Source organism: Anopheles funestus, chromosome 3RL, assembly GCF_943734845.2.
Source record: "Anopheles funestus chromosome 3RL, idAnoFuneDA-416_04, whole genome shotgun sequence".
Taxonomy (NCBI): domain Eukaryota; kingdom Metazoa; phylum Arthropoda; class Insecta; order Diptera; family Culicidae; genus Anopheles; species Anopheles funestus.
In genome coordinates this window covers 81,807,402-81,823,405 of record NC_064599.1, presented here as the reverse complement: position 1 = coordinate 81,823,405, position 16,004 = coordinate 81,807,402, and the positions used below count along the sequence as shown (strand labels likewise).

The following is a 16,004-nucleotide window of genomic DNA, read 5'->3' as shown; positions in this document are numbered from 1 at the left end:
ATTAGTGAACCTCGAAATAATCGAAGTTGGTACCATTTTATGAGACACAAAAAACAGGGTGTGTGTACTTTAAAGCATATACCAGAATGGAAAGACAAATTCCTGGTTCCATAGCGACACGTTTTCTCGATTCAAACCTCTCGACGATTCTCATAAGAGTATGCCAATATCAACTGATAAACAACTATTGTTCCTCGATCCGCTATTACAGTTGTAAATTGTAAACTTACGCAACTTTCTTTCACTCACATTTCATATGATTTACCAAGTCGTTGCATTCACACTTTTCACTGTTTATTTTTCGTTTTTACATCCAACTTTTCATCGTATTGTTGTTTTGTTTTATCCAAAGTGGGTTCTAGCTTAATTAATAGTCATCGCAAGGTTTATAAATATTATGTACATTGAACAGTTTTACAAAGAAAAAATCTCGACACGTTAAATGTTTATGATGTTCGTTGGATCGTGTATCTGTAGCAGCGAATAATAACGTCAATTTAGACGTAAAATTTCGAGGATTCCTTCGTTACATAGACACCCGAGCTTCTAACAACAGTCCTCCTTTCCTGCCCAATAACTGTAGGTTGTTTGCAACTTAAATAAACCAACTAATGCTAGCGATAGGGAAAGCATACCAAACTAAACAACACAAAATTAGGAAATATAGCGAGACATTTCATCCATTTGCCCTCGTTTGGGATGATCGTAATATCTGTGGGCGTGTGTGCTTTACTTGGTTTCGTTTTTTTAAATCGACCTATGTAAGATTTATTTCCAGTGGAAGTTTGTTCGAACGAAGCAAAGGAAATTTGCTGCGAAAAGTATGGGACAGAGTGATATCCTGAGAAATCGTTAATTTTGCTGCCATTGCTACACGGTACGCTAACTGAAGTTATGATTTAATTTGAGATGTAAGTTCGTACGCAACACCACCCCAAGCGAGCTTATAAACGCGCGTTCGCCATCTAATGGCTGGATTCCACAAGGCGTTGAAGAATAGGTAAGGGCCGCTAATCTCGCGAAAAGCCCACCCAACGAAGAAGGTGAACTTGTTGAATGGTAACGCCCCATTTTGGATTATCGACAGCAAAACCCAGTCGGACAGGAACCACACGAGCGTATGTATGAGAAAAAATACGAGTGGATTCCATCGGAAGAGTACTTTGGCGGCACCGCACGCGAACAAACCTACGATGATGCACTCGGACATCGGTTCAAGCAAGATGGTTGTCGGCACCATGGCCACCCTCAGTTTGGCCCATCGGGTGAGCCGTGCCTGAAAGCTGCTAATATCACAAATTCCAGAGTTTTGCCATGCTGGTTGGCTGCTGATCGTTAGCTTCCAGTTATGGTCGTGGAACGCTTTGGCGAGGAAGAAATCTTCTGCCAGATAGCACCCGAACGCTTGTACACCTCCGAGCTGGTCGAGCACATCCTTGCGCATTAAACACGACATCCCCGTATGACAATTGATGCCGAGCAGATCGGCGCATAGGTAAATCCGTGACTGTACCGTGCCGAAATAGATCTTCTCAAATGCGGCAGCAAATCCTTCTCGATCGCATACGAATGGCATCTGGTGAACGAGACCCACCTTCTCCGTCATATGGTTGACCATGTCGGTGAGCGTGTCGCTTTTCATGCGAATGCCTGCGTCGGAAATCATTATTAGCTCGTATCGAGCCTGCACATATCCCGGGTAGAGATTATTTATCTTTGGATTTACTCCCACGTTGGAGCCACCGACGAGCAGCTTCGCCTCGATGCTGGGATACTTATCACATAACCGATTCACCACTTCGATCGCTGGGTCGTCCTGGGATTCGATGCAGAACAGCAGCTCGTACACCGGATAGTCCATTAGAAAAAACGTTTCCAAATTGCTCTGTAAATTTGGATCGACTCCCATTAGCGGTTTCAAAATAGAGACCGAAGGATATGGCGTCTCCCGGGGCTGCTGGGAAGCTTTCTTGTGGAGTTTTATCTTCCCGTAAGTGATGGCCGTCAGATGAATGATCCATTTTCCGCACCAAAATATCAGGATAGCGATAGCCAAGCAGTGTATGATGGTTATCATCGTTGGCGACATTGTTTCATGATTGAATTGTTCTGTGCCGGGCTCGTTCGCTATTAATACCAACACTTTTTACATGCACACGACGAATAAATATACGCACGGCACGGTTTGCACAAACTTTGCTTCTTCGTCTTCCGCCCGTAGAACTCGCGTGATAAATTGTTTCAGTAACAGCACGAAACCGTTTGTTTGATGCTTCTCCGATAATGCTGCTTTGCAAGGGCGACGTCCGCTAGACAGTTCCTATCTTTCCGATGCTAGTTAGTCACCGGACCCGCAACACCGATTAACTTGACCGCATACGTACGATCACTGCGCTAGCTGCTAGTGAGCAGCTGAGACTATCGTAAACTTTCCAAGGTACGGAGACTTTCTGATAACAGACAATGACGCATACCACGACGGTGATAATGTCAGCAGAGGCAATGAATAACCGGTACCGAAACACTGCATCCCGAGCCGAGATTCTTGCATTCGATGCTGTTGATTAAGACCTCTCGTTGGGCTGGTCAACGTTGACTCGATTTTACCGCCAGCTTGGTGTGTTGCGCGTTTCGGTTTCCTTCAATTTTTGGGTTATCGCGTTACGCAAGAGTAAGTTGTCCAGTTTTTTGTGTGTGTGTTCAGACTAGAATTGAATTAAAGACTGATGACATGGACGACTACGGTATGTGCGTTACGCCATGTGTGCGGGTCAATCAATTGCCCTACGGCCTCGGATCGGGTCAGGGATGGAATGTTTACACTTCTGGCCACCCTTTAGTCACACGATTGCATTTTACTCAATGAAGAACGATGATAATCTGTTAAGTGAGAAAAACACAGATGTAATGCTATGTTCAGTTTTACATATCCAAAAACAGCGATCAAATGGAATCGGGAATGGACTGGTAGCTATTGTACAGCATCGATTATGTATAACATTGTTGTTTCGTGTGCGGGTGATAAGCGACACGCTCGCGGATCCCGACACTGGTGGTCATTTATCATTACGCACGAACAATCACATGATCACAAATCTTATTTCAATCCACATAATACCACCGATGGAAAGATACAGAATCGGTTCCACGGCAACTGTATCGATAGCGATAGCTTCGGCGAAAAACCGATTAACAGGCACATATTCACGCAAACTCGCCGAGGCCAAGAGAACAACATTTGCTCCCAAGCGTGTTTTTTTCGGGCCGAAATTTATGCGGCGTGCGGGGAACTTTGGGATTTGCGCGTGCCAAGGAAGGGAAGTTTACATCAATTTTCATCTTACCTTTGAAACTAAAGGTTGCTCAAACTATATTTGTTGTTTCACTGCGACAAGTTTGCTTATCGAGGCTGCGATGTTTTGCAAAGTACAAAAGATCTGCTGCAGGAGCGCCGATGACTCAGAAACTGTTCCCGTTCAAACAACTTAAACACACAAAACCAAAAGCTATGTTCTGAAAGGAACACTAAACCATTAAAATGACTTCACACGATAGGATTAGTCAATCCTAAACTGCAATAGTCGTGATTGCAAGAAATTCTAAAGAAATCACCCTAAACTTTCACACACACGCACCCCTGCATTTGCTGTCATGAAAAAAGCTGGTGACAGCGACCACGCACTAATGTCGATGCTGGGACACGGTACGCGAAGTTCAAATTACGTCTTTGAAATCTGATTTTTTTTAAACGCAATCTCAAATCATTTTATTCGCAAAATTATAATTTCAGCAAGAGATGTTAAAAAACAAAGCAAAGAAAGTTATTTTCAAATTCAATCATCATTCAACCATCATCGAACTACCGAATGGAATGATATTTTATATTAATTTTGTTTGAGATTTCTTCAAGCGATACCGATGTATTGTGAAACAATAAGGCATTTTAAAACTTAAACTAAGCCCATTTAATATAATTCATCATGACAATAGTGAAAAACTCATAAAATTACATATTGAAACAAAAAAATAAAACATTTCAATTTTCCCGCCATCGACCACAGTGCTTCACCGTGACGTCACAGTAATCGGGTGCGAGCTGCAAACCCTCTACTATGGGGTACGACCGAAAACCGTTGCCGACAGCTGTTTAATTCGTTTGCCTCCATTTTCTTCCCTGTTTGAAAAAGGAAGCGCTCGGTTCGTGATAGCGCTTACCCGATGCGCTCACTCGATTTGTGTGTCTGTCCGTCTTAATCGTGTCCTAATGTTTCCTCAAAAGTGATTTGTATCTCTGTGTGGTATTGTGTGTAGTTTTGCGTATATAGCTGGATGATATAAGTTTATCCATTAACATAGCGTATCACGAAGACGCGTACTGAACCCAAGCGTCGCATCATACCGCATGCACTCGCGCACAAACTAACGCTTTTTCGTCATTGTTTAATTAAACTTGGATCGGATTTTACCGAATGAATGAACACGGCATGTACAGCTTCATTGCCGGCCTATGATATGATTTAATCCATACGCCAAATATCCCAAGAACGAAAGTGCGTAAAAAGTTGCTTTTGGGCACACACACATACATACATAACAAAGCCTTTCCTGCGCTTCTGATCGAAGCAGCCTTAGACGCGCACACTCGCATCACTTATCAACCATTTAGCCGCTGCTAAAAGGCAAGGAAGCAAAAACTTTGTGAATAATCAAGGAGAAAGGGATACGAACTTTTGTAACAAATGGCGACGTTCCGTGTTCATGAAGATATGGAAAAGGAGAACCGGGTTCATGCCCTGCCCGGTGGCAAGAAAAATGCAGTCCTCGGTGCGACTAATGTCGTCCCGGCAGCATTGGGGAAAAATGTGCTTTTACCGTCCATGGGCAATCAGCAACAGCAACAACGCACTATGTTTAGCGTACTGGACAATGTACAAAATAACGCTGGAAAGAATGTGGAAAAGACGGTAAGTTTAAGCGGAATGTACAATTGTGCTCGGATGCTGCATACATACGCAGCCTCCATTGAGCTATGGTGAAATTAACCTATGAAATGATATCCGGCCCATAGGGGAAGGATGCTAAGCTTAAAAATCAACGTGTCGGCCCAACATCAAAGGCTGGAAAGGTAGGCGACGAAAATGCTGTCGAAGCGAAGCATAATTTACAAACAAAGGTCCAAAAAAAGCCGTCCGTATCAACTGAAGCATTTAAAGGGTTTGAGATATACGACGAAACTAAGGAAAATTTACCGGAAGTTTGTATTCCTAAGAAGGTTGATACGATCCACGAAAAACGGTAAGTGGCATTGTTATAGATAATGGGACAGTACATTGTGCAATCATTTTTTTCCCCTCCATACTTGGTACCACTAGAGCTCCTTTGCAGGAGTTGAAAAATGCGGAACTACTCGAAACTCCCATGTCGGTGGTGGAAAGCTATTCGCCCATGTCTGTGGACAAATCGGCTAGCCTGATCGTCGTTGATCAAGGACCCATCCCAAGGAACGATCGTGAGCGTTTCTTCGAGGTCGAAGAATATCAGGAAGACATTCTAGTTTACCTGAAAGAGGCAGAAAAGCGAAACCGTCCCAAGCCGGGCTACATGTTGAAACAGACGGACATAACCTACTCCATGCGTACGATTCTGGTCGACTGGCTGGTGGAAGTTTCGGACGAATACAAACTGCAAGGAGAAACGCTTGCCCTGGCTGTCTCTTACATTGATCGATTTCTTAGCTTCATGTCGGTAGTGCGTGCCAAGCTGCAGCTGGTCGGTACAGCTGCTATGTTTATCGCAGCGTAAGCATTCCTGCTCCGGGATAGAAAGCGATAGGTAGCAAGTAGTTACATTCATTAGCATGATCTTTATTTCCAATTTCAGTAAATACGAGGAGATCTACCCGCCGGATGTTAGCGAGTTCGTTTACATCACAGACGACACTTACACCAAGACCCAAGTGTTGCGCATGGAGCAACTGATGCTGAAGGTGCTATCGTTCGACTTGACCGTGCCAACATCATTGGTGTTTATTAACAGCTACTGCGTAATGAATGACGTACCGGATAAGGTCAAATACTTAGCAATGGTAAATATTAAGCAGTTATCTGTCGGCTTAAGCCGCGATGATTTAACAACTATTAACCTATCCCCTGTTTGTGTGTACATTCTGAAGTATCTTTGTGAACTGTCGCTGCTGGAAGCGGACCCATATCTGACATATAAACCGTCTAAAATTGCTGCTGCAGCGTTGGCATTGGCAAGACGCGCACTCGATCTTCCGATGTGGTCGAAGATGCTAGAGAACAACACGGGATACACGCTGCAGGAAATGAAAGATATTATAATGGACCTAAATAAAACCCATATCGATGCAGCGACGATGCAACCGCAAGCTATTCAGGAAAAGTACAAATCCAAAACGTAGGTGTAATGATTGGGGGAAACAGGGCTAAAAGGTATGATCGATATTAACCGCCGGTTCTAATCTTTTCCACTTGCAGGTATCATGAAGTCGCAACCATACCCGCTACTGAACTGCCTAAAAATACGCTTGACAACATGTGTGAGATCACCGTATGTAACGCTTCTGCTTCAGCTTTGCTGTTTGTTTAACCCACATCAGTATACAGTAGCGGGATTTTTTTGTTTCATTAGTAATAATGTTTCTTTTTTATGTATTTATATTTTTGCTGTATGTTCAGGAAATATTTCATGCCCTATAGCGCACCGTTTTCGAACTGTCTGTTTGGTAATGTTTCGTACTTTCTGTTTGTCACAGTATAAGACACTGGTAGCAATGCTGTATATTATTTTGTATAGTTTTACAATGCACTGAAACGTTTGCTAAACTGCTTCATATCTCATTTTGATGTCTCATTACACTTTTCGAAACCTTTTTGAAAATGCTACAGCCATGACAAATGCCAGATCAGCCTGATACACATGCATGTTAGATAAGAGCACGACCACCGGCCGGCCATCGTGCTTGTGACAAGTGGCGCTTATTCGCTATCATTACCAGCTCAGGCGTATAAAGTACGATATACTTAATGTATTGACAAAAATGTATCAACAGTAAGCTCCAAATAAACTTTGGACAATATGACAATATGGCGTGAATTAGTACCGGCCGCCGCTACAGTTAACAATTGTAACTATCTCGACCCAGGGTGATTCCTGCCGAGGCTTATTCACGGGTCCCACCACCGTTGGTTACAAGCAAAGGGTAATCGATTTACTAACGCATCAAAGTGGATATTTGTTAAGGAATCTTATGGATAAAAGTATTTCAATTATTTTGTTACACATTTAACATCGAAATAAAACGACACGACAATAAGCGGCGTTGATTGCAATGATGAAGCTCAATATCTCCGAAATTCTGGGTTTCCTTTTTTCACTAGCTACGCATAAATATGGTAATGAACTTGAATGGCTTTGTTAGGTTTCCCTTGTTTGTGCGTAGCTTAGCATTTTTATCACGTAATAGTTACGGACAATGGCGATATGTTTGTGCTTAACCTATCTAATTTGATTAAACTCAGCTAACATGTTCATTTGCATAAACCCCGGTACGGTTTACGGTTTGGTGGAACATAATTTATCCGACGCACCTATCTGCTCTGCTAATAAAACCATTTGCCGGAATGTCAAATGAAGTTGCAACTGAAAAAATTACCCAAACTAATGACGCAAACCACTTGTTGCAATCACGTACGAAGTAAACAACATGATCTAGCTCCAGACAAAGTGGTGTTTTACGGCAAGAATTCAGATGGTTGCTGTATAGCAATCGGCACTAAGTTGGCGTTCTTGTAAGAAAATTATATTTTAGGGAAACACGCGATATGAGATGCGTATATTGAGAACGAGTCCCGTTATACCGGTTTGAAGTTTCTTTTTCGGGTTTGTTTTCATCCATATTCCGAGGTGCAGTGGTTGTTGTTTTGCAGTGAAAGGCGTGAAAGTAACAGAACGGCAAGGGATTGTACCCAGAATGTACCGTACAAAGCTGTTACCAGAGAATCGATTTGTGATCTTCCCCATTGCTGCCACTTGCTGAAAGGGATCTGTTGTTGTTGGTGAAAAGGTGATTACCTGTGCTGCAGCAAACCATTCTTTGCCAGCTCATCACCTCGCGAAACGGTATCATTGACAGTGATTTCGGTGCAGGCACTAGGGGTGCGTAGCATAGTTACATTTCGGATGCATCGTGGGTTACAATGTACCTATCCACACCTTCTTTTTTCCAGGTGCAAGAGTGTGGTGATGAGGAGAAACGTGCGTACACTGGTGAAGTACGTGTTTGTCTCAGGTGGAGTGCTATTGTTTCTCACGCTGCTCATCCGGTCGTTCAGTGAAGATGCGAAAACAACACTGAACGGTGTGTTTGGGCCGGAGGCGCTCGTGCAGAAGGTGCCGCACGCAAAGGAGGGGTCGTTTTTCAATGAACCACCGAAAAATGTGCATCACAAGCGGATCGACTGGCATAACTACGATCTAATCCACGAGGAAGCCAAACGTAGCGGCGTCGGCGAACAAGGAAAGGCTGGTCATTTGGAAAAAAGCGAGGCCGAGCTGAAGGACAAACTGTTCAAGAAGAATGGATTCAACGCAGTGTTGAGTGACAAAATCTCGCTCAATCGATCGCTACCCGATATACGCCATCGTGGCTGTCGAAAGAAACAGTACCTGGATGAACTTCCGACCGTAAGTGTGGTCGTGCCGTTCTACAATGAGCACTGGAGCACGTTGCTAAGGACTGCATCAAGTGTGTTGCTTCGATCGCCTCCGGAGCTCATTGCTGAGGTTATCCTTGTGGATGACTGCAGTACGAAGGACTTTCTGAAGCAACAGCTGGACGATTACGTATCGGAAAATATGCCAAAAGTGAAGATCGTACGATTGCCGGAGCGATCGGGGTTAATTACTGCCCGTTTGGCTGGCGCTAAAATTGCCACGGCTGATGTGCTCATTTTCTTGGACTCGCACACGGAAGCAAACGTGAACTGGTTGCCCCCGTTGCTGGAACCGATTGCTATCGATTATCGTACTTGCGTATGCCCTTTCATCGACGTTATCGATTGGGATACGTTCGAGTACCGAGCGCAGGATGAAGGTGCTCGGGGTGCTTTCGATTGGAAGTTTTTCTACAAACGGCTTCCTCTGTTGCCCAAGGATTTGCAAAATCCTACCGAACCGTTCGAAAGTCCGGTAATGGCGGGTGGGCTATTTGCGATAAGTGCTAAATTTTTCTGGGAAATCGGAGGCTACGACGAAGGTTTAGACATCTGGGGCGGAGAGCAGTACGAGCTGAGTTTCAAAATATGGCAGTGCGGTGGCAAGATGTACGATGCGCCCTGCTCGCGTGTCGGCCATATCTACCGTGGGTATGCACCGTTTGGGAACCCGCGCAAGAAAGATTTCCTGACGCGCAACTACAAACGTGTGGCCGAAGTGTGGATGGACGAGTACAAGGAATATCTGTACATGCGTGATCGCAAGAAGTACGACAATACGGACGTGGGAGACATCTCGCGACAGCTGGCGATCCGTGAGAAGCTCCAGTGTAAACCGTTCAAATGGTTCATGAAACATGTGGCGTTCGATCTGGTAGAGAAGTACCCTCCAATAGAGCCACCGGATTTCGCGAATGGCGCCATCCAGAGTGTCGCCAGTCCCGGATTCTGCGTAGATACTTTGAATCATGGCGAAAAGCAAACGATTGGACTGTATTCATGCGCGAAAGATAAGGTGCAGCCACAACCCAATCAGTATTTCCAACTGTCCTGGCATCGGGATTTGCGTATCAAATTCGGCGAATTGTGTTGGGACGTATCAGAGAGCGTCCCTAATGCAAAAATTCTACTTTACCACTGTCACGGTGGACAGGGCAATCAGCTGTGGCGGTACGATCCCGAATCGCAAATGCTAAAGCAGGGCAAAAATAATCGTTGCCTCGATATGGACGTTGACAATCGGGAAGTATTTGTGAACCCGTGCGATCTGGCGAACCCGCGACAAAAATGGCGCTGGGGCTTCGTTAACACGACCTCGATAGCGCAGTGGGATTCGTACGGTGCTAAGGTGATCGAATGAACACACATCACTCTTGAGGTACAATTCTTTTCATTTATCAAGCGTTGGTTGTGAAGCTACTGAAAGGCAGCTGAAAGGCGGATAGTGAACCGCACATTTGCTCAAATCAGGAAGGATTGTAGCGAAATTCTAGTTGAAGACATTAGTTTTATTCTGCCATAGTTACGTGCTGTAAGCAGCTGTCTGCTTCGGATATTGTACAGAGTTAGACGTCTAAAATATATAAAAACAAAAACTACACCTTACTTTCAGTATAGATTTCGGGTTGCTGAGCGAGCATTCGTTATGCTCGGGCACAACCCTGGTAAAGCAATATTGTATTATCCAGCAGCTTCCATCTTTGAACGACAAATCAGTAATTAAAACTAAACTAGAAACTATTCAACAAATGATGGTTGCTAGCGCATGCTTATAGAATAAAAAATGTTTCTACATACAATAGAAAGTATTAAGTACACTAACGCGAACCAACGAAGTATAATCATAATCGCAGTCCGTTCAAAATACAAAACAAAAGTGAGACTGTCGCTAACCATAAATATCGGAGTGTGGTTGTTTTGGCTGTTGGTTTTTAAAGCTGAAGATTCTACCGTCAATATCACGACGAGGTATCAGAAGGATCCTCCTTTTTCTTTGCTTTTCCGGTGAGCTGAGCAACGAGATCGTCATTATGCTTAATGTAGCAAAGAAACACGTTATACAACATGGTAATTGCATTAATATACAAGACACGGTATTTTGGACTGATTAGGTAGAAATTTATGAATTGCGTCGGAGGCCAAACGAGCCAATCTGCTGTGTAGATGGTCCAGTACTTGTGCTTCAATTCTGCAGTACATTCCGTCACAGATGCTCCTTCCAGTAAACCGGCACTGTATAGGTAAGTGACGATGAAGATGGGAGATATGGCAAACTGGTCGATGGCAATTTTCTTGAACACCGTCCGTACCGTAGCTCCGGGAAGCAGCACATCCATCCATTTATAAAGATAATGATGCAATGGACCTTGGGACAGCCCAACCAATGTCATATTGACTGTATCGGGAAAGGACAAACCATTATTCGAAGTTCTCGAAAGTCGTTCCATAGCTACTCACACATCCGCTGCCAATCGAGTCCTACAGATTTATGTCTATTTTCCAATCGGCTTTCAATTTTTTGGGCTGCTACATCGCCGGCCAACATTAGTACTCCGGAACTAACCGTGTTGGTTACCAACAGATATCGTCCGAATAGCAGCTTCCAAATACGTCTCATCGCAGGTTCGGTTTCTTCCGGTCGCCCGTTTAAAAAGCTTGGTAGCTCCTTTTAATCGAGGCACGGAAAATCGCTGTACGATCGTGCTACTGTTTGATACGAGGTTTTTGGGACGGATCACCACTATTGCTCACAAAAGATACGCTAGATTTGCTACGCTGATGGGCGTAAGAAGTTTGTTTTAGCGCTGTGTTTATGTTTTTTTTCTATGCTAAATAAACTTGCATAATTGTCAGCTGATCGCACTGTGGTCACAACAATCAAAGGGCAGAACAAAAAAAGCAATATTTTTAGATGCATAATTGTGCAGACAATTTGTATTATTATGATGATTCAAATCATGGGTGTAAATAAGGCTGAATGCATGCTAAAAGATAACATTAAACAATTATTTTCCACCAACAAAACGGCTGAGGTGCATTCTACCCTGTGAGCATTTAAATACAAACGTCAAACAGCTGTTAAGTTGTTTATGTTTGTTTGGAAACATTCTGCATTTGCCGGTACATCTTCTAGATCACAAAATTTCCTCTGGATTACCGCACTAAAGCAGAAAACATAGTTTTGGTCCCATTCGGCATTTAAAAACAGGGTTCTGATCATAAACGTACCGCACGTTTCGTGACCAACGAATGCTAAAACACAGTCTTGTAGCGGGATAACAAGCGGTATTACAAACAACAGTAAGTACCGCTTCAACAGCTAATAGCTAATTCCGATATTATTTCTTAGGTATGGCTGGACGTGGACGTGGTAAAACCAGTGGCACATTAACTCAAGAGCAGCTCCAATCGCTAGGCGTCACAAGTAAAGAGATACAGGCTGTTACCTCGGCAGCTCCACCACCGCTGTATCCTCCATTGCTGTCGAAACCGGTACCGTTGGAGGTAAGCAGAGGCGCATAGCACTGGCAAAGAGCAACATCTTTTGAATACCAAACTTATTTCAGTCAAACGCAGATCGAAGCTATAAAATACTGTGGAAAGAAGATTTTATCTCCTATTTACGAGAGTCCACGTACTACACAACGAAGAAAAGTTCCAAAATGACAGTCCAGCGCTATTGTGATAAAGTTATTGTGAGTCAAAATGTGAAATTCAGCCTTCTGATCGTTCGTACTTTATAGAATTTTCGCTTTGTTTTTGCTTCAGAATGTTATAGAGAATGATCCAAAAACAAAACGCGAAGGAGATTTTCTGTGGAAACTGATGCCTGCAGAGCTGAAGCCCAGCTTCAAACGCTTGAAGGCTGCATCCGGACCAACAAAGGAGAAGCGAATGCGAAGTGCAGATGATATTGATGCGAAGCTGAAGGCACTGGAGCAGAAAGAATCATCCGGCGACAATGCGGATGTGGTTAAAAAGGAGAAGAGTGACTCTGAAGACGAGAAAGATGGCGATGATCAAGAGGAGGAAATGATTGACGAAGAGATGGACGACGATAACGATTATGGTAACAACTATTTCGATAACGGCGAAGCGTATAATGATGAGGACGACAATCTAGACGATGGACCAGTTTATTAAAGCTAAATACTTTTACATACAGATACTGTTAGTTAAGTGATTAATGGGATTGAGCGATCTCAGAAAAGAAATCCAAAAGATCGTTGATCGTAAACTCAAGTGTTATCATTGAACCGGCGTAGCAACGTTGAATCCATTGCTCCAGTGAGTTGTACTGATTGATGAATTCCTGCTGCATAGCACGCCAGACTACCTGAAGCAGATTTTCCTCCTCACAAAGATGCTTTTCCACCTTCTTGTACAGTTGCTCTAATCCTTTCTTCACTTCACGGGCTGGATAAAGGCTTATGACCTTGCGCAGCTCTTGCTTTGAGTATGCCATTTGGTAGCTTATTTCCGTATCCTTCACGCCCTGTTGTACGCGTGCCTGTATACCTTCGAAAAATTGCTGAAAAGAGTTTCGAAAATGTTAGTTTGTGGGACAACAACCCTTCAGAAGGATAGCACATACGTTCAATCGTTCTAATGGTCGACCAAAATATTTCGTAACGTATGCTTTCTGGGCATCGTTGTAACGCGTCTTGGCTTCTTTTCGCAGCGGTTCCAGTACCGGAATTTTAAGCTGCGATAGGGAAGAGTGCATTCGATGGTAGTTTTCCATTTTTACCACTTGATGCGGTGTCTTTGAATGTTCCGCTGCGTGTACAGGAATGCGCTCATAGATAGCTTCAACCAGTTTTAGGTACCACTTATCTAGATCGTTGCGACGCTCCGTTTTCTTAAACACATTCTCGCAGGTTGCTGCAAATTCTTCAAAGTTTTCCACAAACGGCAGCAGACCACACTTTGATCGTTTTGGAAGCTTGGCTTCCTCAATCGATTGTAGCTGTATCTGCATAAACTTATCAAAGTTACGCTTCACGTGTATGAGAGCCGAAGCGAATGTCATGCTCAGGAACGAGTGTGCGTCTTGAGCGGACATTACATGCTGAGTAAGGCGCACCAGAACGTACAAGGAATAGCTGAAAGAACAAACAAACAAACAGAGCAATAGAATTACAATTTGAATGCTACGGCATCTAGCCAGTTCTTCACTTACTAATTATCGAGCTTTTCAAAACTTAGTATAAAGTTATTGATTTCTGACTCGAGGTTTGCAAACAGTTCCCCCATCATTCGGCGCACTTCCTCGTTGATTTGACGATCAAGTCTTCGCTGTGGAATGTTCAATGCTGTGTCACGTTCATCTTTTTGGTTCGTCGTTTCGTTGCTAGACGCATCCAGCGTCGTTTGCGTATTCTTTCCCGTAGGACTGATTACGTCCAGTTGAAAGAAAGCAATGCAGAAATGTTGCTCGTTCAACGCCACTGGCTCCAGTTCGGCTAATACTTTTTCCAAGATAGAATCGAACCGTTGCCGTTCCGATGGTTCGGCTCCCGGAGACCACATTTCCTTGTTGATGCCTAAAATACCGTACGGCTGTGCGGGTTGTTTGTTGGATTGTTGGCCAAGCTTTAATTTATTGCTCATCGAGCTGTTGTTGATATCTTCCCTGGAGTTGAATTGCTTAAGTGTGAGCGCTTGTTTAGCATTTTCAAAAAACAGATGGATGTCCCGGTCGTAAACCTTGCTTAATGAAGCAGTATAAACTTTAATGAGGGCATCGTACGCCTTTCGATCCATAGCTTTCATCCAATGCATAAGCTCCATGAAAGCAGATAGCTCCTTGTGGACGTTCATGTGCCTCGGCAGGGACAGCTCGTTGGAAAGCGAAGTTTGCGAATCGCCCAGATTGCCAAGGTGAATGAACAGATTGTTCAAGTGCCGGCTAATGGTTTGTGAAAATTTTGCTTTCCACTTTTCAAAACGCTTCCGCTGATCCTGAACCGCTGTGAGCCGCAGAAGGGCAGGATCGATGTCGCTGTTCATCGCCAGTTGTAGCGCTTTGCCTGCTGCAATGGCTGCCGGCAAACCTTTCGGTGTAAGGTCCGTATCCGTCAGAGCAAGTTGATGCACGTGCGGCAAATCTAGCTGCGTAACTACTTTCTCCAATTCTTGCAACAGCCGCACGTTGTTGGTATTTGCAATCTCAATCATTTGATTCTTCTCGCCCATCTTTTCCATCGTGTCCCGTACGTGGCAGAGGATCTCATCGTAATCGTCGAGCCGTTTTTCAACCTTTTCCGCCTCCTTGATGGCTTCCTCGATGCGCTCCATCAGCATTTGTACTTGTTTTTCAGACGCCAGAACGCTTTGGATGTTTGCACCGTCCAGTTGCAACAGATTGTGACTCAAGTCTTCCATGAACAGCTCTGCGTTGCTTATCGCATAATCACATTCGGTAATGAGTTTACTCAGATGCGCCTCCTCCTTATCCGTGAGGGCATGGAAGTCCTCATTTTCGAACCCTTCCTCTTCATCATCGCCCTGGCCTGCATTGCCACGGTTGGAATATTTATCGTCCACCTGCTTTTCTGGCGATTTCTCCGAAAGCCACTGTTTGGGGACATTTTTAAACACAGCACGCTCTCCTACGGTACAGTGCTTGTGGATTTGTTTCCACAAGACGGAAATGAAATTTTGTCGTTCGTGCAGATTAGCTGCGAACCATCGGAATGGTTTATCTAAAATCATATCAAAGTCATGGGTGTCTGCAGCTTCGTTACGCCCGTCGATGCACTTTATCTCCTCCAGTGACCAGGATCGTTTTTTCTTGTACACGCCTTTATCATACTGTTTTATCTGACAAACGCTAACTACAACGCTCGGCTTGATCGTAGAAATAATGCACAAGTACGACGTCTTCTTTCGTTTGTGCAATTTGCTAACATTGCATACGGACAAAATTCGCTCATCCAGAGCATCAAACAGCTCCTTCTGGAAGATGTACTTTATACCTGCCGCCATGCTAGACACTTTCGTACGCAAACACTTGCCAAATAAGCAGAAGGATTATGTACACTATCTAGGCGTTCATGCACCGAAAAACTAAGAAATTTAAATAGATTTCGAATGCAGCAACTATTATCGTTCGTTTTACCACCGCTTTTCTATTTATGTTGATACCATTTGTGATGTTCAGCAGCAGAACGTCATTCCATGTTCGTGACGTATTCGACCTGTCAAAGAGCTCTCGAGTCGAGACGATCGCACCCAAAGTGCTCCATGAAAATTTGATGATTT

The 16,004-nt window shown here is 43.8% G+C and overlaps 8 protein-coding genes across 14 annotated transcripts in view; 4 read left to right on the top strand and 4 right to left on the bottom strand.

Annotated features, from left to right (window-relative positions):
* LOC125771824 (uncharacterized) overlaps positions 1-16,004 on the bottom strand; it is a 225,059-nt gene that overhangs the window by 141,003 nt on the left and 68,052 nt on the right. The window lies entirely within an intron of this gene.
* Positions 1-16,004, top strand: part of LOC125771829 (splicing factor 3A subunit 2-like) — a 227,593-nt gene that overhangs the window by 146,769 nt on the left and 64,820 nt on the right. The gene's annotated exons all lie outside the window — the stretch shown is intronic.
* LOC125771816 (ceramide glucosyltransferase) lies at positions 278-3,683 on the bottom strand. Its single transcript, XM_049442883.1, has 2 exons — positions 3,345-3,683; positions 278-2,880 (listed from the first exon to the last, which is right to left on the bottom strand). Exon 2 carries the CDS (start codon positions 2,087-2,089, stop codon positions 893-895), a length of 1,197 nt encoding a protein of 398 aa, XP_049298840.1. The 5' UTR covers positions 2,090-2,880; positions 3,345-3,683; the 3' UTR covers positions 278-892.
* LOC125771806 (G2/mitotic-specific cyclin-A) lies at positions 4,167-6,731 on the top strand. The gene is made up of 6 exons (XM_049442872.1): positions 4,167-4,964; positions 5,069-5,295; positions 5,373-5,798; positions 5,881-6,085; positions 6,173-6,420; positions 6,501-6,731. Exons 1-6 carry the CDS (start codon positions 4,740-4,742, stop codon positions 6,610-6,612), a joined length of 1,443 nt encoding a protein of 480 aa, XP_049298829.1. The 5' UTR covers positions 4,167-4,739; the 3' UTR covers positions 6,613-6,731.
* LOC125771787 (N-acetylgalactosaminyltransferase 6-like) lies at positions 7,720-10,487 on the top strand. Its single transcript, XM_049442840.1, has 3 exons — positions 7,720-7,814; positions 7,894-8,181; positions 8,253-10,487. Exon 3 carries the CDS (start codon positions 8,269-8,271, stop codon positions 10,096-10,098), a length of 1,830 nt encoding a protein of 609 aa, XP_049298797.1. The 5' UTR covers positions 7,720-7,814; positions 7,894-8,181; positions 8,253-8,268; the 3' UTR covers positions 10,099-10,487.
* On the bottom strand, positions 10,341-11,574 carry LOC125771832 (mpv17-like protein 2). Its single transcript, XM_049442914.1, has 2 exons — positions 11,196-11,574; positions 10,341-11,133 (listed from the first exon to the last, which is right to left on the bottom strand). Exons 1-2 carry the CDS (start codon positions 11,353-11,355, stop codon positions 10,697-10,699), a joined length of 597 nt encoding a protein of 198 aa, XP_049298871.1. The 5' UTR covers positions 11,356-11,574; the 3' UTR covers positions 10,341-10,696.
* Positions 11,819-12,902, top strand: LOC125771831 (DNA-directed RNA polymerase III subunit RPC7-like). The gene is made up of 4 exons (XM_049442913.1): positions 11,819-12,023; positions 12,088-12,242; positions 12,305-12,433; positions 12,507-12,902. Exons 2-4 carry the CDS (start codon positions 12,090-12,092, stop codon positions 12,879-12,881), a joined length of 657 nt encoding a protein of 218 aa, XP_049298870.1. The 5' UTR covers positions 11,819-12,023; positions 12,088-12,089; the 3' UTR covers positions 12,882-12,902.
* LOC125771777 (exocyst complex component 1) lies at positions 12,859-15,906 on the bottom strand. The gene is made up of 3 exons (XM_049442809.1): positions 13,921-15,906; positions 13,333-13,843; positions 12,859-13,269 (listed from the first exon to the last, which is right to left on the bottom strand). Exons 1-3 carry the CDS (start codon positions 15,726-15,728, stop codon positions 12,922-12,924), a joined length of 2,667 nt encoding a protein of 888 aa, XP_049298766.1. The 5' UTR covers positions 15,729-15,906; the 3' UTR covers positions 12,859-12,921.